Source organism: Sardina pilchardus, chromosome 24 (assembly GCF_963854185.1).
Source record: "Sardina pilchardus chromosome 24, fSarPil1.1, whole genome shotgun sequence".
Taxonomy (NCBI): domain Eukaryota; kingdom Metazoa; phylum Chordata; class Actinopteri; order Clupeiformes; family Clupeidae; genus Sardina; species Sardina pilchardus.
Genome location: NC_085017.1, coordinates 11066249 through 11088429, shown reverse-complemented (window position 1 = coordinate 11088429; position 22181 = coordinate 11066249). Strand labels below are relative to the sequence as shown.

General features: G+C 43.8%; 2 protein-coding genes across 3 annotated transcripts; one reads left to right on the top strand and one right to left on the bottom strand.

The window, feature by feature from the left end:
- Nucleotides 1-1042: 1042 nt before the first annotated feature.
- LOC134073148 (zinc finger and BTB domain-containing protein 12-like) lies at nt 1043-6677 on the bottom strand. Its single transcript, XM_062530133.1, has 5 exons — nt 6102-6677; nt 4646-4849; nt 3001-3195; nt 2307-2513; nt 1043-2125 (listed from the first exon to the last, which is right to left on the bottom strand). The coding sequence occupies exons 2-5, from the start codon at nt 4847-4849 to the stop codon at nt 1043-1045; spliced, it is 1689 nt and encodes a 562-aa protein (XP_062386117.1). The 5' UTR covers nt 6102-6677.
- Nucleotides 6678-6727: 50 nt separating this feature from the next.
- Nucleotides 6728-21885, top strand: ehmt2 (euchromatic histone-lysine N-methyltransferase 2). Of its 2 annotated transcripts, none has more exons than XM_062530003.1 (27): nt 6728-6826; nt 7379-7430; nt 7913-8144; nt 8464-8537; nt 8702-8790; nt 8879-9046; nt 9209-9280; nt 9443-9569; nt 9987-10103; nt 10408-10544; nt 10981-11124; nt 11290-11591; nt 12031-12285; nt 12619-12701; nt 13092-13198; nt 13822-13944; nt 14318-14419; nt 15507-15611; nt 17285-17439; nt 17878-18045; nt 18360-18504; nt 18812-18889; nt 19167-19282; nt 19911-19997; nt 20212-20290; nt 20482-20657; nt 21136-21885. In XM_062530003.1, the coding sequence occupies exons 1-27, from the start codon at nt 6800-6802 to the stop codon at nt 21314-21316; spliced, it is 3501 nt and encodes a 1166-aa protein (XP_062385987.1). In that variant the 5' UTR covers nt 6728-6799; the 3' UTR covers nt 21317-21885. The 2 variants fall into 2 exon arrangements, with proteins under 2 accessions (XP_062385987.1, XP_062385988.1); XM_062530004.1 differs by having other exon boundaries at nt 6811-6851.
- Nucleotides 21886-22181: the final 296 nt, after the last annotated feature.

Genomic DNA, 22181 nt, shown 5'->3' with positions numbered 1-22181 from the left:
GAAAGCTTAGGTCAGCGATTATAGGCCTTCTTTTCATTTTTATCATCAGCATGGTCACTACAACTCCCTGACTTGCTGTTGTGACATAACATTCATATTGAGCTGACCATTATTGTGTTACGTAAGAATATTTTGAACTCTAATGCATCATGTGTGTAATCATTAATCAATATGTTACTTCATATTAGAGCATTTTGATGGTAAGTATTAGTGACATTTTTTAATTGTTGACAGAGTGTGACGTTTATCTGCTTGACTTGAAAAACTGAATTAACTCTAAATGGTTAACACTGTGTACTGCACTGCAAGATACCATTATTTTCTATGGAAAGCTGGATATGCATGTCCAGGGGCATTCTTCCTAGTTGACCTTATTGGTAGAGCGGAACCCAACACCAACCATTCTGTAGAATTGAATTAATGACGAGCCTGGGCTAATGTTCAGTAAATGTGTGGTCACTTCATTTTCTGACATTACTTGTTTATTGATATGTCACACAGTTACACAGAAAAGACACGCTGGATACCCTAATCCGTCGGTTCTCAATCCTGCTCCTGCCCATCCTATCCGTGTTCCATCTTCCTCTGCTCTCCGTGCCTGATTGAACTCGTCAGCAGCTGGGTTTCCATCCAACTCATTCACATATTTTAAGTGCGTTCATGAACATTTGGCTAAAGAAAATGCCACTGTGCGTTTCCGTTCTGAACACACTTGATTTGGTTGATAGAGAGCCTTTTGCGTACACTAATTTTATTCACTTGTGTCTGAGGCAGGAATGTATAGAAGATAATGCAGGACGAGCTCGGGGAGGATTGAGAACCACTTCCCTCACCTAAATAAGCCACCATGACCCACAGTAAAACCTCTCCATTGATATTTACATCTTTACATTCTCCAGCTCGTGAGTTGGAATCATCAGCCTCTAGTTTGCTCACACACCACAGCTCCTCCTGATAAGACACAAGCTTGCCAGCACACAAAAGCCCAAATCGGCATCACTTAACAGTCATGACAAAAGGCAACCACTGTATCACTTTTTTTTCATATTCCTTCAACTGCTCCCCCTCCCTCGACCACTCCCACCCCTCCCTCGACCACTCCAACCCCTAGTCCCACCCCTCCCTCACTCTCTCTCTGAGCCTCCATACAGTTCTGTGCAGTAGTCTTCCCGTGTTGCTCCTTTAGGTGGCGCCGCAGGGCCGGCTTGTGGGCGAAGCGCACTTGGCAGTAGGCGCAGCGGTGCGGCCGCTCGCCGCTGTGTAGGTTCATGTGATCGCACAGCGTGGCCTTCTGCGTGAAGGTCTTGTGGCACAGTGGGCACCGGTGCACCTTGGCGCCGCGGTGGACGCTCATGTGCCGGTTGAGGTTGCTGGCGTGGGTGAACTGCTTGCCGCAGCACGGGCACACGTAAGGCAGGTGGGTGGCGCGCATGTGCACCAGCAGAGACTGCGGGGACGGGAAGGCCAGGCCGCAGTGGTCACACGCCACCGGACCCGACGCGCAGGAGGTGGACCCCACCACCGCCACGGAATCGTCCGCGCCGCCTCCCCCCTCCTCGTCGGCCGGGACGCCCATCACGCCGATGCTCTCCCCGTCCCCGTTGGAAACGTCCAGCCCGTAGCGCATGGCCATGTCCTCGGCGCTGGGCTCTTCTCCTAGAACCTCCTCCTGGCTCTCGCCCAGCCCGTATTGCATCCTGGGAGGGCTGTCTGTCTGGGCGTGAGCGGAGAGGTAGGCCGAGCCCAAGTCGCCCCCCAGAGCGAGAATCTCTGCCGGGGAGGGGAAGCGCCAGGCCTCTTGGTAGTTCACGCCTGCTGGCCGGCGATCTCGAAGGGCGCCGCGTTTACGGTGCCTAAAGCCTCTTCCTCGTCCGGTGCGGGGCTCGAGAAGTCGCCGCCTCCAGGTGCGTGGGCCCTCCCGGTCCAGCGCCCCTATGCGGCTCACTCCATCCAGCACCATACCTGCCCCGCTGGGGTCCGACTCGACGGGGTCCTCCAAGATCACGGGCTCTCCGACCTCATCGTCGTGAATTTCTTCGGGTTCCTGATCGTCCTCTTTTATGCAAACCCTCAGAACCTCGTAGTCACCGTAGTCGTCATGCAAGGAGGCAGTGGATGCTCTTGCCTACGTCACAAAAGAGAAGTGTCAGTGTAGCTCATTTACCAAGACCATTTACCACAAAGCTACAACTGCTCAGCTACAGCAAAGAGTGAAATGGTTCCTTTTTTGTCTCATTTGCACCGAACTTCTTTTTCTATCCCTTTTAAACCTACTTGACAGACCAGTGGCTATGGATTTTATTCACCTTGATCTCTGAGAGAGCATGTGCTTCCCTGTGCTGGACGTCTGCCTGTGACAGTGAGTCTGTGTGATTGCTCCCTGAGGCCTGAGAGACCACCTCTGGGCTGTGGGGCTGGGGGGACGAGAGCCGCTCAGGTGAACCAGGCAGCATTGAGGGGGCACTGCCACTCACAGCCATGGCCATGGACAGTGGCTGCTCTGTTTTAACGCCCTGCGCAAGAAGAGATACAAAGAACCTTTCACTCAAGCCCTCATTCAACTCACTGGATGGAAACTTAAGTGCAAAAGCCGAATGAACTTGCTGATGCAGACAGCATTTCCCTAGTCTCTACTGTGACAAAATTACAGACGACAGGCAAACCCAACCATAATCATTTGTTTACCTGAATAATTCAGATGAACAAAGTAGAAACACTTCTAAGCCCAAGTGACAAACTCCTAGTGAACAGTATCATACGCTGTCTGTATACCATCCACTATGACTCTGACTCTCTGCACAGCCAAACACTGATAGCCCTAAACTTCTCATTAATTACCATCCTGTACAATTGGAGTGGAGCTACATATAGGATCAGTGTGATTACATAATTTTGGATTCAGATGTCATGACTATGGTATGAACAAATTTCACTGGCAGGGTGGTTGAGGATGTTACTTGTAAGTGCTGATGTTTCTGGTGTGCAGCAACTCTGACTCACCCTGGTAGGACTTGGATTCCTGGGTTGCATGTACATATTGAGGGCACTCCGGCATTTCTCCACAATGTGCTCCATCTGCAGGTAGCTGGCTGCGGTCAGGTAGTTGACGATGTCTTTGGAATGGAATTTCAGCGAGCCTGTGTAACATGACTGGAGCAGTTTGCAGACAACAGTAGCACTGTGCAACACTGACACCTGGTGGTGAGATAGAACAGGTCAATGTCTTTCCAGAAATGTAGGAGACCAGACAACTGAAATTGTTTCATCCATCTACGAATGCTGAAGACTAATGACTAGTATATTAGAACATTTCTGACAAACTGTCACCTTCTGTACTGATATGATGTTTTTGCCAAATAACCAGTGTAATAGGGAGGGAAAGTGAAAACCAGCGCCCCAAGTGGTTGCGTTCCTATCGAAGAGCAGCTCCAATGTTAAGTCCCATAGACCGACTTTTCAAAAAAATACTACGCAGCTATACCAGCGATCTTATCCACCAAAAATATTTTTCAGTCGGCATACCGTAATAATCTACTAACTGTGAAAATATCAGACTCTATTTCGCCTTATTTAAAAAAAAACGTAATTGCTCGTTTCATTTCATAAATGGACTACAATTTCAAGTGACGTGACACCCTTCGACGACGTTACTCAGCTAGCATGGTTTGTTTATTAGCCTGTTAGCTAGTTGGTTAGTTAGTAGACAATCACACTTACTGCCAGCTCTTGTGTGAGTAGGAGCACAACACAAGTTATCCCAACATAAAGGTAATTACCACGCGGTTTACATCGCTCTCTGTTATTACAAAAATATGATAAGCAAGTTAAGCAAATTGCCGTTTTGATCAGTTGGAGATGGAGCGCCCAAACTGGTGACGTCAAATGCTACTGTAGCTAGCTACTGTAGTTCGTTATCACCATGTTACAAACAAACTCAAAACAATTAAACTGATCCTAAAAAATAAAGTATGACCACTAGAAGCAATAGAGCTGACCTACATGGATAGCATATTGAAGGCATTTAACTAACTTCCGATCGTGGGCCGAGATGTATTTTTTCTAAAAGAAAATCCCATCCTCTCCCGCTAGCCTCTAGGAACGCAACCACCAGGTGGCGATGAGATTACTTTCCCTCCCTATACAAGTGATGATGAGCACACAATATTGATTAATTGTGCCTGTTGAGGTGTCCACAACCATGGCAACCTTGACAAGGACTACAAGGACGCAGGCATTCCCAGCCGCATTCCCCCTCTGAACAATTGCACTCATTGATGCACTTATTCTTACGGCACTCTTCCCTTTTGAGAATTTTCTTAGAATGATTGTTAGAATTGCTTTAAATGTTTACCATGTTGTCAGTCGCTTTCGTTAAAAAGCGTTAGCCAAATGTAATGTACTTTGCCCTGAGGACAATAAATACATCATCTGTCAGCTGCAAGACCGTCAACAACTAATTCCTACAATGATTATATTCTCGACACATATAACAGGATTCTAAACCCATAAAAGTAATAGAAATGTCAGAGAAAATTCGGAAAAAACGAAAACCTTTTTAGGAAAGGCTTTTAAGAAAACAATGTAATTCTAACCATCCTCAAGAGCACTCAGAATGATCACCGTGACAGTTGGTTCTCTTCCGTACCTGTAATTCAGAGGAGGGTGACAGAAGGAACTGGTCCCTGAGAAATGGAGAGCAGGCAGCCAACACGACCTTGTGACCCCGAAAAGCCTGACGACCGCTGGCCACAATAGTAATGTCACAGAAATGTTGCTGGGAACGCAAGGAGTTCATGTTGCGGAGGGCCACATCGCCGTGTCCCGGCAACTGAAAACACACCTCCTCCATCTATGTTGAAAAAAAGTAATTGCAATTAGTGACCATTGAGCCATGAGTTAAAGGAGATTTATGGACATCTCAGTACTGACATCAAACATCCTTTAGCAGGTTAACCAAAGCAACATGCACAATGCAACAAATTATAGCACATTCTTTCTGAATGCCTCAAATTTCATACAGAGGAACAACAAGTGTGTGCAGTTGTGATGGAGGCTGAGATATCCATCTAAAATCTAAATGACTTAGCACAGGGCTAATCAAGCCACTATATTCATCACAGTCTATGCAGAGCACTGCTCAATTGCTTTGGTAATAATGTAATGTAATTATAACACAGTTGCCTGTTTTATATGTTACATGACTGTAATGAATGAATTGCTGAGGAGATGTAGCGTGAACAAAGTTATCTTCACTGTGTTGAGTCCATAGACTGTATATTTATGGTTGAGTCAGCAAGCCAGTCATGTCATGGTCAAAACCATTTATTAACTGTTCGCTAACATTTTCTACTGTTAGCTGTTTAACCACCAACGAAGAAAACACGTGGTTAACGAAACTACACACTTTATTGAAAGATAGTATTGCTGGTTTATTACAAGTAGTTACTACAATGCACTAAGAGCTGCCCTCCATGTAACAAATTAGTAATCGTGATTCGTGGCTCAGGACCTTATCATCCTCGTCAACTAGCAAGCTTTTGTTTTTGTATAACGTTAACCTGGCTGATAGAAGAGTCAACGAGTTTATTCCATATGTAAGGCAGACAATCATATTCGTATGATTAGTAATGTTACAGTGTTGTTTATAAACTTGTTAGATAGCATTACTTCCTGAGAAAATAAGGCCATTCAAGGTTCATTACCTTGCTACAACACAGTGGCCAGGGAAATCGAATAGCAAATCACAGTAAACAACGTTGGGTGGCTAACGAAATCACTGGCTATGACAATAGGAAAACACATATTAAACTAGATGTATGTTGAATACACTTTTATCATCAGTTGATTTTCCTATGACCTCAACACAACTTAATCGGGAACATCATAGCCGTAAGTTTAGGGGACAATGACGCCAAAAATCCTATTCTAAACGACTAGCTAAATGTTAGCTAGACTAGCTGACGCTACGTGAGACACAACCACTTGAGCTACTGCTAGCTAATTAGCTAGCAAGTCAGTTTTAGAGCTAGCTATCTTTTAGCCGTTCACGTTAGTTCAAGATGATACATTACCGAAACACAACAGAAACTGTTGAATCTTACCTGTTGTTAACTCAAAAAATTGAATAAGGGCACCGTTTGCCTACAATTTTCTAGCCGGGTCAAAACGTGCAATTACTGTGTTGGTGGTTGTATGAATGTGTTGTTTACTTTTCACTGGCAAGCTTGCTCTCCTGTTTTTGGTGCTGGCAACTTAACGGACACCAAACAGCCACTTCCCCATCACGGCCCATGTCAACACGTTCGATAAGTGTCTTAAATTTAAAGGGGAATAGATTATTTTAGGGAATAATTAATTTAGGTTATCTCACATGTGAATTATGTTTCCCTTGAGATACCCCTGATAGTCATTTTTCTTTCGGCAGAAAATGTAGTTTCACTATATTCACTAGACTAGACACATCTGATAGACGTTAGCGCTATTATCGGACATTTCTTGATGTTTTAACTTAGCAGTTGACAGACAATACTAACTAAATACTAGTATCTAACTGACGAGGTGATAACAGTATGATACATAGGACGAGAACTTTTTTCCGACGTGCACACAATCCGTATGTCAGATTTCCACAGTTTGCTTTTAATCTGGTTGCAACATCTTCAGTGCATGCAACGTGCTGATTAGCACTCTGTAGACCACTTTCCTTTGTCCACCAAGAGGAGGTTTTACGTCAGTTCAACTACAGAACGTCGGTGACGTAGTCGCGTCAAAATACGTCCTCTTTTGATTTCTGGAGAATATGTCGGCATCCGCACCGATGGACGAGGTAAGACCACTGTGAATGAACAATGGTAGAGTAGTTCTTCCGTTTTTGGCAGTGTTGTATGTTTATTTTTAAGCGCAATACTTGTTTTCCCTCTGTCCGCGGTCTAACACTTTAGCCTAATTGCTTACGTTCAGAGAACGTACTGGTTGGTTGCAGTTTAGCTAAGTTTGCAGATGAATCAATTGCAACCGTCTTGCAGCTAATGTTAACGTTACAGCTGAGCTGCATCATAGTGTTAGTTTTGATACGAGATGTTATTTAGCAAATGCAACTTTTTGTCTTACCTAGACTAGACTTGGTATCAATGTTACCATGTTCAGTTACTTCGTTGCCTTTGTTGTGATTGACAAACTATCCGCTGTACTGTCATAATTCTGTCATTAAGTTCTCACGGGTGGTGAGATAGTGTTTGTGTTACTTTTGTAATACATCTAAAATCATTTTTAGGTCCAGTAGTCCAGCTCGGCTATGTTGATACTTGCACATAGCTCAGTGCAACAAGGAGAGATCAGTTCAACTCGCAAATTACATGAATAGTGCTTTCTTTTCCAGAAGTCCACTGAAAGAAAATCACAACATTCCAAGCCAGATGCAAGGGAAGTAGGTACGTGCTGGGATTGTGTTTTACCCTGATTGCAATCCAGTAGCAGCTAATAATATCTTTAGAAGTACTTCGGTTTCAAATGCATGATTCAACGGTGCAATGGTAAATACACAGATAACTATACTGTAGTGGGACTCTTAGTAGAGTGCTCAAAATAGTTTTAACTTGAGGAATCTTTGTGGGCCTTAAGGCAATTGGTCAAGGAATCGGAACTTCTGTTGTCCTAATGGTGATGTTATGTGGGGAATATCATTGGATAGGAGATTTTGTAATGGTGAAGATTGAGGAGAGCAATGTGATTTCATCCACCAGTCACTAGCTGTTGCATTCAATGTAATGTTTATACTATACAGATGATTCAAATAGATAGATACCGTAGATAGATAGATAGATAGATGCTATCACTGCCTATGTAAAAAAAAACCTCACTCACTTGATTATTGTGCAACTGATATTCCAATTTCTGGTCTGTTCACCTGTAGGCAATGCAGCAAAGACTCTCACATCATCATCCACTTCCCACTGTTCCTCATCCCAGTCTCTTAACACAGCCAATATGAGCTCCTCTGTTCTTGGTAGCAAAACGTTCCCACCCTCCAGCTCCTCTTCCTCCTCTTCGTCGTCTTCAATCGGCACTTCGCCGGTTGTCAACCCACCACCAAAGATTCATCGTGCCCGAAAGACTATGAGTAAAGCTCCCCCAACACAGGTGAGGTCACTTACCCCTGGATGAAGGGACTGCTTTATCTATCCTTTGCTGCTAGACATACAGCTGCATTTCAGTTGCATATGGTGCATGTGCTGCTTATATTATATGCTATTATGCTACACTGCCTTCCATTTGTATTGTATTTGAATTTAACACTGTCCCATGTCACTGAAGAAGTTGCTTTGAAGAGTTTTGTTTTTATGTTTTAATAACCGTACCCACAATGTTTTGAGAAAAAAATAAATGAATGAATGAATGATGCTTCGTTCTCCATTACTGAGCAGTCTGTCCATTTTGTCCATTGATATGTATGGACTAGGTGAGGTGTATTGAGGCAGCCATTGTTCCAGTAGACCCTGAGGAGCCCTTGACCAGCTTGGCATCAGACCTTGACACAGGTAAGGCTGCTGTTTACTTCCCCAGCATCCCATTATTGGTTAACTGAAATCTCATTAATGATGGGGCTATGCAATGGTGATCAACAATGACTAAACCTCATGGACATTTTAAAATATTGATTGCTGTGCAAGATTAGCTTGATCAGGCTTCCCTCTTTTTCTAGCTGTGAAGAGAAGAAAAGTGGGCACAGATATGGAACGCAACCCTCCATCTAAAGAGAAGGCAGAGAAAGGTCCAGCTCTGGTACCAGAGGTGTGTGTATGTGAGAGAGAGAGAGAGAGCACATTATATGCAGATAATAGTGTTATTAGCAACTCATTCACTGTCTGTTGTATTCCAGCCGGTCAAAGTGTCCACCACTCCAGAAAAAGTAGAGCCAGTCACCGTAGCAACCAAAGACCATGGAAGTGGCTGGCTGGAAGACCTGGATGACGACGCTGACGAGGAGGACTTCCACCTCCTCTATAACAGCTATGCAGGAGACGACGTCATATTCTCTGATAGCAAGGTAAACAGCATGAGGCACAACGGATCAGACTCATCTTCTCGCTTTATACAGAGTATAAAGGTCGTTGCACGTGAGTTTGCATCGCAAAGAATGACATTTCAGATGAAAGCTGATGCTGACACCAGCATCACTGAGTGCCTGTGGTCTATTCTTGTTTTGCAGTCAGAGGATGGGATGCTGGAGGACCAGCCTTGTGGAAGGGAAGGCGAGGAGTCTGGGAACTTGTCTGACCCTGTATGTATCTTGACTAACTTCATGAGACGTCAAAATAATTGTGCCTTTTTGTACGCTATAACGTTTGCACTGAAATCTGATTTCTTCATATCCTCTAAATAGCTATGGCCTCGCCAGTTGGCTACATTTGCTGTTAATAGCGACATGTGTTGTAATCGTCAGAGCCCACTGGCTGAGAAGCATGGAAAACTCCAGAAGAAAGAGGGCAGGAATGGGTCGCCGTGGGCAGCCCTAGGACGGGGCAGAGGAAGAGAACAGGCCAACATGGTGGTGGAGGAGGATGCTGCAGGTATGGAGGAAACATATGGCGAGGCCAGCATGATGCTCCTACATGTGACACGACTTTGCACTTTTGCCTGTTATTGGTATTAGCATTGACACTTACACCGTTGCTGTATAGAAAATCCAAAATATGTATATGATTATGTTTATGGTTCTTAGATGACACTTTTGTCCAATGACATCAATTAACATTTATGCTAACAGTAACCATACTCATACTGTACAAATCACAACAAAACACTTTTTTGAAGATCCCAAAACTAACTCTCAAAGACATTTCTTCTTATTCACCATGAGAAATCCTCATGGTGTCTTGTGTGGGTGTGGGAGCGTTTGTGTTTGTTATGTTTGTTGTGGACGTGTTTGTAAGCATCTTGGTGTGAGGTTTTGTTGTGGATAATTAGCTGTCCGTGTGTTCTCACAGAGCCACCATCGGGCTCGGCGGCAGCTCCTGGGGGCGTGTCCAGTGACTACACAGAGGTGCCATTGGGCTCCCTGGACATATCCGCAGCAGACAGCCTCACACTGTCCCCACACCCTGGTCAGTCAAGTACTTTTAAATATGACTGCTTCATGTTCTACTTGATGTTCCAGTTTGACGAGTACTTCAATTCGTTTTTGGATGATTTGGATGATTTTATACTTTGTAATATATGTTGTGTGTGATGTCGTAAGCTGCTGGGACCTTGAATTTCTCCTTGGGGAATGGGGATCTATCTATCTATCTGTTGCTGATTTGGAATAACCATCCATTAACCCACTGTTGTCCATCTGTCTCTTTCTTTCTGGTCATGTGCCATCCGTCCCTCCCTGCCTCTGGTTTCGTGTGCGTCTCCACCTGGTAGAGGGCAGTGACAGTGGGGAGACAGAACGTCTGGAGGAGCTGCCTCTGTGTAGCTGCAGGATGGAGGCTCCTCGCGTGGATGGCCTGAGTGCAAGTGGCAGCCGCCTCTGCATGGCCGTTGAGAGTGTCAATGGAGAGGTGTGTGTGTGTGTGTGTGTGTGTGTGTGTGTGTGTGTGTGTGTGTGTGTGTGTGGTGATTGTGCTGGTGTGTAGAGTTAGTAGAGTCAGCGATTCTGACAAAGTATTGTTTATATTTGGACTCAACAGCCAATGAAATTGCACTACTCTCATCTGTTCACTTGAAGCCACCAAGGCTGGAACTGTTTGCTGTTTGTTTACCATTTGCTCATCAGCTCTGAACACACTCACAAAACAGACAGCTAGAGAATTTCTATTTCTATTTTTTAAATAGTCTTTAAACATGACATCAATTGTAATGCTTATAGACTTACACATCTTGCTTAGACAATTGTCAGCCGAAACTGATGACACACAAAGACATGAAGCATACGGACAGAGAGTGTGCTATTGTGATCTCAATCGTCTCTTGTCCATTGTGTCTCCCTGTGTGTAGCTGGTGGGGTGCACCAGCACTGTGGTGAAGGGGGAGACCATGCGGCCCTCCAGTCGAGTGTCCCTCATGGTGCTGTGCGAGAACCACCGCTCACACATGGTCAAACACCACTGCTGTCCAGGCTGTGGCTACTTCTGTATCTCGGTAACACGTTGACTCTGCACGTCTTCCTGTGAAATTTACAGTGTGTCAAAGAAAATGCATTTTAATGACGTAATGCTTTCTATGTTTATGTCTTATTTGTGTCACTCTCTTGTTTTCCTTTATTTCTCTCTCTCTTTCTGTCTCTCCCTCTCTTGCACTTTTCAGGGCACGTTTCTAGAGTGTTGTCCTGACGTTCGTATCGCTCACCGTTTCCACCGAGGTTGTGTGTCCGTTCTGGGAGGTGGCCGTGGTGGTCGGGGGATGAATGGTGGCCTGCTCTTCTGCCCTCACTGTGGAGAGGACGCCTCCGAGGCTCAGGAAGTGACCATAACACCCCCAACATCTCTGGCCGGAACTGTGGTCACCGCGTCAGCCTCCACCACTACACCAGCATTACCACCGCCTCTCGCATCCCCTATAGCAGCAGGGGCATTAAGCAATGGGAAGAGGCCAGGAGGACCTGTGAGGTGTGTGTGTGTCTGTGTGTGTGTTCGTGTGTGTGTGTGGGGGGGGGGTCATTCTGTGGGAAAAGTGGAGTAGCTAGTGGGAACCTGAAAATCTATGAGAATAGTTCAATGTTTCATCATTTAGTTTACAAGGTCTTAATGTTGTACCATGTTTCCTTCAAAGATAAATACACTTAGTTAATTACCTTGTTATACATCTGTTTCTTCATTCTTGCTCACATGTTGCTCACATGTGCATATGAAATTCACCAGTTATGACACTGATGTTCATCTTACACGATAATGTGAGTGCCCATCTCAAATATGGTACAAGTAGACGGCACTACTCAAAAACAGGTCACATCACTTTCACAAAAAAGAAATCAGTGTTGACATAAAGCGCATGTGAGGGTTAATCACAACAATCTTCTCATGTGTCTCTGTCATCATCTCTGTGTAGTGCGCGGATGCGAGGCCGAGGCAACATGAGCCGGCCTCCCGAGCAGCCCCCGGCACCTCCACCTCCACCTCCACCTCCGCCCAGCGCCCGGCCCGGAGCCGGCGCAGACGCCGCCGTCCCCGCCGAGGGGGGCGTGGACAGTGTGGGCCCCTCCCTCTGTCTGCCCAACGGCAAACCCATCTGCCCCAGCGCACTACCGCTTGGGGACCGCAGGGCGGCGCTACAGAAGGCCATCCTCACGCAGGACTCGGAGAGGTACGACGGGGCAGATAGGATCATTACATTGCATTACATTACATTACATTACGTTACATTACATTTGGCTGATGCTTTTTTAACCAAAGCAACTTACAACATGGTAGAAACATTCAGGATCAGGATGCAGCAGAAATGCTCTACTGGAGAAATTAATCTGATCATGCATTTTGCCATTGGATGGAGAGACAAAGCTTTTGATGCCTGAGTTTTTCAGTAAAAAAAAAAAGCTTTTCAAGACTTTAGACTTGGAGGTTGTTCTACATTGCGTGGTGAGTTGATACCCATTGGTACCCATTCTGTGCTCAATTTGCTGTGCTTATGGTTGGTCAGGAAGAAGAAGCTGAGGTTTCACCCACGGCAACTGTATCCAGCAGCCAAGCAGGGGGAGGTACAGAGAGTTCTGCTCATGCTCAGTAAGTTTTCACAAGGAAGTATTCATAAGGAACTCAATGTGCTCAACATTTTTGTATTTTTTTCAATTGCCAGGAGGCTACTTTAATTTTGAAGTCAAGTTGGACAAGAATATTCTCACAAATTTGATGAACCTGAAATGTAGGTAGTAGTAATATGAGTAGGACAATTATTAGTAGGCCTATTTGTAATGATGTTTACTATGATGTGAACTATGTTGTTACTGTATACTGACTCTAATGTGTGATGGAGAGAGCATCAGTTAAATGGGTGAATGTAGATGCTCTGGTGAATTTGTTGTTACTCTACACTGATTCTAATGTGTGATGGAGAGAGCACCAGTTAAATGGGTGAGTGTAGATGCTCATGTCAGTGTCATTGTGCTGTTCCAGTGGAGGGCATTGACCCAGCCTACCAGGCAGACTCTCAGAGCCGGCGCTGTGCTCTCCATGCGGCGGCCCAGCGGGGGTTCCTGGAGGTGTGCTACCTGCTCGTGGAGGTGAGTTCTGCGGTGTGCTCCGTAAAAGCCACATTAAAGTACTTTTCCTCTGTCGCACGCATGCTGTTTGTTTATCCAGTGCCTGCTTTGCAAGTAGCGATGTCCACTAGACAAGGTAGTGTATGTTGCATGATTTTATGAAAGTATGATGTATTGCGACATTGAAGCAAGTCAACTCTGTAGTTTCTTATTTCTCATGCCATCGAACTACAGATCCACTACAGATCCGCTACCCGATCTGGTAAACTTAACATAGTGTGGTCATAGCCGATAGAGGGCCGCGGAGAGAATGCAGACGTGCCGTTCACCCTGTTTTTTACGAGACGATGAACCGCTGAAATGATTATGGAAACATTATTTTAAGGTACAAAAAACTCTTTAGTGTTGCTTTAAGGCCTGACACTAAGACACGGGCACGGAGAATGGAGCTGCACTTCATTACACCTTGGCATCAGAATAGAGTGCGTCATCAGTCAGGAGCCGTTCAGTCATTCTGATTGCTGGTTGATACATTTCAATAAGCAAATGAGAGTACATCCTATCCAAGTGTATTATAATCACCACTGGCCGCCTTATCATTTGCAGAGCCCGCATGCATGACTGTACACCTAATTGTCTCCTAGGCTGGTGCTAAAGTGGACGCCCAAGACAAAACACTCAGGACTCCTCTACTCGAGGCCATCGTTAACAGCCACATGGATGTCGTGCGGTATCTGATCCAGAGTGGAGCCTGTGTCTACCATGCTGTGAGTGTCCAACCAAGCATCATGTCTGTACTAAACATGTGTAAATGTCACCAGGGAGGTTTATGTTACCAGACAGTTTGTATGTACCCTGTGTTACTTTTGTTTGTTTACGGCCAGCTGCCCAAATAGTCATTTAACTCCAGTTAATTTTGTATTATTGTAAAGATAATCAGTACATTTTAGAAGGGTGTCTCTCAGGTAGTAGAGCAGTTGTGGTGAGAAGGGCTGCCTTTAGATTTGTTCATCAGTATACTGTATGAAGAAAAGGTCCCAGCTCTCTGGTATTAGGCAGTGGGCCATTTGTGGATGATCAGAGAAATGGTATTGTTGTATTGTTTACTCTCGCCTTCCCTCTCGACCTCCTCTCACTCAGGAGGAAGACGGGTCCACAGGTCTACACCACGCCGCAAAACAAGGTCACCTGGACATTGTGACTCTGCTCCTGGGAACAGGACAGGTGGACGTGAATGCCCAGGTGAGAGAGGGGCTGAGCGGTATGGAGTGTACAAGTGACCACTCCAAACAAGTACACAAAAATACAAACCTCCATGGCTGGCTGTGTTTGTGTGTGTGTACATGGTGGTCACATGGCAAGTCAAGTTTATTTATATAGTGCATTTCATACATGGAGGTAATTCAATGTGCTTTACATAAATAAAAAACAAACAGTAATAGTAGATAAAAGCATAGATGGGCAAAGAGTAATAATAATAATAAAAAATATCATAATAAAACATAAAAAGAAAGCATAAATCAAGGTAAAATCATTTAACAATAAAGAATAATTAACGTTCACACATAAACTATAACGATAATGACATGATGAACGATATCGTTGTTGATCACTTTCAGAGCGATTTTGAGAATGATAAAAAGCTAACAGCCAATCAGAACCCATAATATTCTAGCCATCACATTCATTAACATGAGGAGAGACTTTTCTTATCGTTGGCCAGTGTGGACGCTTTTATCGTTATGGTTATAATTATCGTTATCGTTAACGTTATCGTTCTTGGTGTGACCGGCCCTTAAGGCCCGTTCACACCAAGAACGATAACGATAACGATAACTATAAACAAATATCGCTCTCGTTAATATGAATGACAACGTTCACACATAAACTATAACGATAACGACATGGAGAACGATATCGTTGATGATCACTTTCAGAGCGATTTTGAGAACGATAAAAAGCTAACAGCCAATCAGAACCCATAATATTCTAGCCATCACGTTCATTAACATGAGGAGAGACTTTTCTTATCGTTCTTGGTGTGAACGGCCCTTTAATCCTCTTAAATGTTCACCAAGACTGCTGTCTGCATCTGCAATATCCATCCAATTCCTGCAGTACCAAAGGAGGAAATCAGTTCCTTTGTGGCATCTAGCTTCACAAAAACCAAGTTAGTGCAGGAAAAAAAGCCTCGCTTAGCTGATGGTCTACACCTTTTTAATTTCATTGGTGTGTGAAGTCATTTTCTCGTCAGTTTATAATCATGCGTTAGTTAGTACATCTATCTGTAAATAGTCATCGGTGCCCTCTCTCGCTTCTCTCTCCTCAGGATAGTGGTGGCTGGACACCCATCATCTGGGCAGCTGAGCACAGGCACCTGGATGTGATCAGAGCTCTGTTGGACAGAGGAGCAGATGTCATGATGAAGGACAAGGTAACGCACACAGTACTGTATGAACGTTTCAGCCATTTCTGTAACAACGTAGGAGGGCTTTTTGCACACTTGTTTCGTCGAGCAGGTGCATAGGATACGACCAAAAGGTTTCAGATCAGGAACTTGGATCCCGCACACTGACCCTTCCACAAGCAATTATTTTTTTTTATTATTAGTGGGCTTGCTGCAAGGCAAGCCCATCTATTGTTCTTCTTTGCCCGTTTTTTGAGAACGCCTCTTCTCCTAGAGCGTTTGAGCTATCGACGCGGTTCAAGCACTAAAAAATCAGGCCCGATCCGGTGTAGGTTGCTTGTTAATGTCGGATGGCTGCCGGTTGTCGTTTTTCCGGGATTCCCGTTTTTAGACCCTTGTAGTTCTGCCATGCTCCACCAGAGGCGTTTCCCCATTGAAATGAATGGGGGACTGTTTACATCACTGCCCCCTGGTGAGCAAGCCCACTCTTGCAGCTCCTCCACGGAGATGTAGCCTGGCACGCCCTCCCAGTGACGTAACACCTTCGGCTTTTGCTGTCGCTGGTCTGGTCAACTGCTAATCGGGAAGGATTTCTGAGTTCCCGAAATCTGCGGAACTGCCCCCTTTGGTCGAGAACCAATCAACTTTGAGCAGCTCCAACGGCTCTGGGTAGAGGCGTGTTCAAGGCAGAGTGTTGTTATTGGTTTAAACTCGGCAAACCGCTTTCTGACATCGACCAGTAGCAAATCGAGGCACTTAAAGGAGGCGGGTCAACCAGCGCTTGGAGAAACCGTGTTAGCACAGGCTCTTGGTCAGACTAAAGTCTCGCAGAGCCTTTGAAAGTCGATGGTAATCAGGCTAACGGAGATGCACATTTCTAGCTAGAAAATACAACATTTCGGTCTTAGACCTTCATAAGGTAAATTTACCTGAGACCGAAACGTTGTATTTTCTAATGCAAAAAAGATAAGTGCTTGCAGCATTGTCAGTGTGCGGGACTCTCTTTAGGCATTTCTCTAACACAATGTTTGTTTCTTCTGCATTGATGTGTCTGTAAATTTAAATTCCAGACATTCGTTTTTATGCATTTTCTATGATTTGTGATTTGCTGTACATTTGGCACTTCAGGTCCATCGTAAAGATGTGTTAAACAGGAAGCCTGTTTGAAACAGGAGACGTGTTAAACAGGAAGCCTGTTTATTAGACAATTACAGGAAGACTTATGTGATGACTTGCACTCAGTTTATTCACTTCAGTGAAGTAATGTATGCCATATGTAATAATACTTAATGTAAAACAAATGCAAGGTGGCACTCATTTCTCTCTCTTGAGCTTCTATAAAAATCCCTTTGTAAGATTCTCCTCAGTGAAACATCGCTCTTCATAGCTGTAGAATTTCAGTGACATGCACACTTTGACTGTCTTCATTTGCAAAAAAAGGGGGATTTTTTCATGTTTCAGTCAACAGACCTTCATCAGGTTATCGGTCTTGTTCTTTTCTTGTTCTTGTTCAATTGGCCTCTGGTGCTCTCTGACGCACCTCTCATTCAAGTGTGTGAAGTAGTAGTGTTTCTCATTATGTACACACACACGCACACTGGTGCAAAAGCAGCACTTCACCGGACATGAACCATTTTACACTGTAACTATCTCTGCCTCTGATGTGATTTCCTTGCTGCCTCCCTTCCGTTTGTCTGTAGGAGACGAACGTGGCACTGCACTGGGCATCTTTCGCGGGGAGTGCAGAGATCGCAGAGCGTATTTTGAATGCTGGATGTCCGTTGTCATCGGTCAACATGCATGGGGACACACCACTACATATCGCTGCCCGGGAGGGATACCTGGACTGTGTCACGTGAGTAATGACAAAATGAGCCACATTGTAAATATGAGAGGAGTGGGGTATTTTCCATTTTCCCCTGGCAGTCGACGTCCTGTCTTTCCAGACGTTACCATTTTCAGTTACACTTTACTTGAAGGAATCTACAGAGTGACATGACATGACTGTCATGAACTTGTCATAAATATTCTAAACAAGTCATAATAAGCGTTTATGACACAATGCTTCTGTCATAAGTGTCATTCGGTTTTTGTCATGACAAAGGGTTAGGGTTCATGTGTCATTACCGTGTCATGTCACTCTTATTGTCACTCTTTCAAGTAAAGGTATCAAGTATTTTCTCACCATTTTGTTTTGTTTTCATGCTTTTTGGCACCGGGTCCTTCACTTAGGGTAATCAACCTGCTGGTATTCTCAGTGTTGTTTTAGTCAAGTCTGATTTGTCTGTCTCAGGTTATTCCTTTCAAGAGGGGCTGACATTGACGTCATGAATCGTGAAGGAGATACACCCCTCTCTCTAGCACGGTGTGATTCGCCAGTGTGGGTAGCACTTCAGATCAACAGGAAGTTGCGCAGGGGAATAGCCAACCGCATTGTTCGGACAGAGAGAATAATTTGCAGGTAGGTGTGAAGTTTTAGATGTTGCACATGCCCTTTGCAGCTGTCTAAATTCTGAGCATAATTTCTGTGTGACTGTAAAATTATTAATATTGTGTATAGTGACCTGTGTAGTAGTAGTGATTGTAGTGTCACTGGAAAGACGTTATTTGTATTGTGGCAATACATAATGTTGTATATTACGTTCAACTGTATAGAAAAAGGGCAAACTAATTTTCCTGTTACCTTAGTTACATTATTTGTTATGTATGTTGCAAATTGTCAAATATTTTGTATTAAATCATTTGTTTAATGCACTTATTCCCCCCCTTTCAAAGTGATGTAGCCCAGGGCTATGAGAATGTGCCTATTCCATGTGTGAATGCAGTAGATGACGAGGGCTGCCCTTCAGACTACAAGTACATTTCAGAGAACTGCGAAACCTCAGCCATGAACATCGACCGGAACATCACTCATCTGCAGGTGGGAAGATTGGTTAGGACACTTTTAAGATCAGAAGGATTATGTTCTGTAATATGCTGTCTGCTCTATATCTCATTTATTAATTAGAAATGTGGGACAACTCTTTAGGCCTACTACGTAGTAATAACACTGGCAGTCTCTGTATGATGTGTTTTTTATTGATGGGAAATAAAATAGCATAATCACAACAAAAAAAAATAACACTGCAGGACATAGAGTATGTCACTGCATAAGACAGCAACACATTTGTCTGTCCACAACTTGCTTTTAGTGCTCGTGACCAAGAATCTTTTTGTTTGTTTTGCAGCATTGCAGTTGCACTGATGACTGCTCCTCGAGTAACTGCCTCTGTGGACAGCTCAGTATTAGATGCTGGTATGATAAGGTCGGTGCTGCAGTCCTTTGTTTTGGTGTGCGTCTGTATGTGTCTGTGTACATTTTGCACTGTGTTTTGCATGTATGTGTGACATTTCTACCAGGCGGTTCTTTAGCATTTCCATTGAAACATTGAATGTTTTCCAGGTCTTGTCTAAGTAGAATCTAGTAAAGACTTACCTGTAAGTCATTTTTACATGAGATTTTACAAGAAAGAGAACATGGTCTACTTTGAAATAGAACATTTAGCTGCATGTTAATTTTCTGTGTTTTTTCCCAATCCCCAGGATCAGCGGTTACTGCAAGAATTTAACAAGATCGAGCCTCCCCTGATCTTTGAGTGCAACCTGGCCTGCTCCTGCCACCGCACCTGCAAGAACAGAGTGGTGCAGGCTGGCATCAAGTAAGTCCTCATCCTCTTAAGGATTGTGATTTGAAGCATCGGGATAATGCAGTTCAGTTGCATCTGTAGCAATAGAAGTCATAGTTGCTTTCTCAAATGGCAAGAGTAGCATGAATGGATGTTTTGTAAGAGTAGTTGTACCGGTATGTCATCCCCAGTAGAAAAGACCATAGATATTGTACCAATAAGGTTTGATATTGTCCCAAGGATCTTCAATGATCTACAAAGTCCAATGCCTGAATCCCCTAGAGCAAGCACATACTGGAGGTGACAGAGGTCAGCAACTCCCCGTTGATAGGAAGGAACCTTGAGCTCAACTCCGCTCTTAAATGGGGGGAAACATCTGCTTGAGTGCAGTCTAGAGAGGAGTTCATTGCAAAGAGCTTTTAGTGATAATATTTGATGAACTGTGAAATGTATTTATATAATCCCTAATAAGTCTTTAGTTAGCAGAAGCTATTGAGCCTGATCTAGTGAACGCAATGCTGCTGGAGGTCACTCTGGATTAGAGTGTCAGCGTCAGCTAAATGCAGAAATAGTAAGACTCATAGTGATGTTTAAAATGCTGAAATAGGGGCGATTTCTAAGAGGAAGAGCTGTCATGTCTGTTTGTGTTTGTCTCTTTCAGGGTTCGTTTACAGCTCTATCGGACTGAGAAGATGGGATGGGGTGTGAGAGCTTTGCAAGACATCCCCCAAGGCAGCTTCATCTGCGAGTAAGTGTGTGTTTCTCTGTGTGTGGGCGTGCTTGCATGACAAGCTTACAGCAAATTGTGTCACAGTTTACAAAATGCAATGAAATATCCAATTAAATTTAGAATGGTTTCAAAATATTTTTGTTTTGCTTGGTTTTCACAGTGTTTTTTCTGGAAATTGATATTGTTTGGTTGATGGTTGGTGTGATGGATTTGTTTTGATTTGTTTTCACAGGTATGTGGGGGAGTTGATATCTGATGCAGAAGCTGATGTGAGAGAAGACGACTCCTACCTCTTTGACCTGGACAATAAGGTAGACCACCTGGTGGTCTCAGACACACATTAGAGTTTATTCACCCCCTTTACCCCCCCCCCCCCCCCCCTTTTTTCCCCCTTGTTTGGCCTCATCTGTCTTGACTCCCTCAGATGTAATGTATTCACAGCTTGCGTCTTTGCCCTTCGTCATGGTCAGATAAGTCATCCTACTGTTCCTTTTTGTTCCAGGACGGAGAGGTATATTGCATAGACGCACGTTACTATGGCAACATCAGCCGCTTTATCAACCACCTCTGTGATCCAAATATCATCCCAGTGCGTGTGTTCATGCTGCACCAGGACCTGAGGTTCCCCCGCATCGCCTTCTTCAGCTCCAGAGACATATTCACGGGACAAGAGCTGGGGTGGGTGTCTGCCAACATACTATTGCAATATTAATCGATGAAACAGTTCTACTATCCCTAAATGTCACTACATTAGGAAGTTATGCTATGCTATGCTATGCTATGGCTCCACTATCCTGTCCTGTCCTGCAGCAGGGTAACAGACTTTCCAAATGTCATACTTCCTGTTCAGAATTTGAATAGGTGATCTTAAATGAGCACAGTTTAATATGCTTGTATTCCTCACTACTCCAATATTTTTTTTTTTAACATTATACTACCAGTTTTGTAAAGGTATCAATGGTTATTACTGTAGCAATAGAAGTAATAGTTGCTTTCTCAAATGGCAAGAGTAGCATGAATGATTATTGCAGATATGGATGTTTCATAAGAGTAGCTGTACCGGTATGTTGTTAATATTCAGCTTCATCCCCAGTAGACAAGACCAGACATTTGAGGAATACTGCTATTACAGAAATATGACCCTCTCTCTGCGCAGGTTTGATTATGGGGATCGTTTCTGGGACATCAAGAGCAAGTACTTTACCTGCCAGTGCGGCTCAGAGAAATGCAAGCACTCTGCCGAGGCGATCGCCCTGGAGCAAAGCCGGCTCGCTCGACTTGAAGCCTGCCCAGAACCAAGTGCCGATTCTGGAATGACCGTGTTGGGAAACTCGTAGGCCTTTTTTGAGGCCTGGTGCATGTTTTTTTTCTGACTCTCTCTGGTGTCTTTGTATCTACTGGGCATCTTGGTTGTGGGGTGGTGTGTGATTTTACTCACTCACTCACTTGTCACTGAACTGCCAACTGCCTCAGACACAATTATGTTGATGGAGCACCAAAGCACAAGAGAGTATCCTTTTGACTTCATCATGAAATATATGGTTTGGTTTTCTAATGTATACGTACAATTTTTTAACCCACAATAGTACTTTGGTACTGTAATGTCACCAGAAACATGCAGCATTCTGACCACCATGAATTTCTAAGACATTGTCTACTAAAAGAGAACTCTGATATGTGTGAAGTCCTCTCCCCATTCCAGTCCTATCGTGTGCCATTCAACTTGAACTGAACTTCTCAAATGTTCCATTTCACTGCCTGGTGAAGTGAGTGTGTAGATTTTAGCTGGCTAATTTTAGGGCTGTGTAGATTTATTTCTTTGTTATTTTATTACATTAAGGTATACTTTGTTTTATTTTTTTTCATGTAATAAATATATTAAAAGAATCCTGTTCTGTTTTTTTTTTTTAAATATATATATATATATATACACCTATAAATGAATTGATAGGTGGCACAGTCAGTCTATATGCACAATTCTTTTGCTGAGATTTGACTTAGCCTTTAAGAAGAGAAATGGGTCTTTGAATAGAAACTCGAAGTAAGCTAAATTATTCATAGCCTGTTTGGATATTGTAGCCAGCTCTTTTAAAGTTAACAAAAATAATGGAAGGTAGCCTATATTAGTGATGGAGATAATTTTGTTTGCTTTTCCATGTCGCCTTATGTTATGTTGAGTCCTCGGCTGTTAATAAAGTTTGA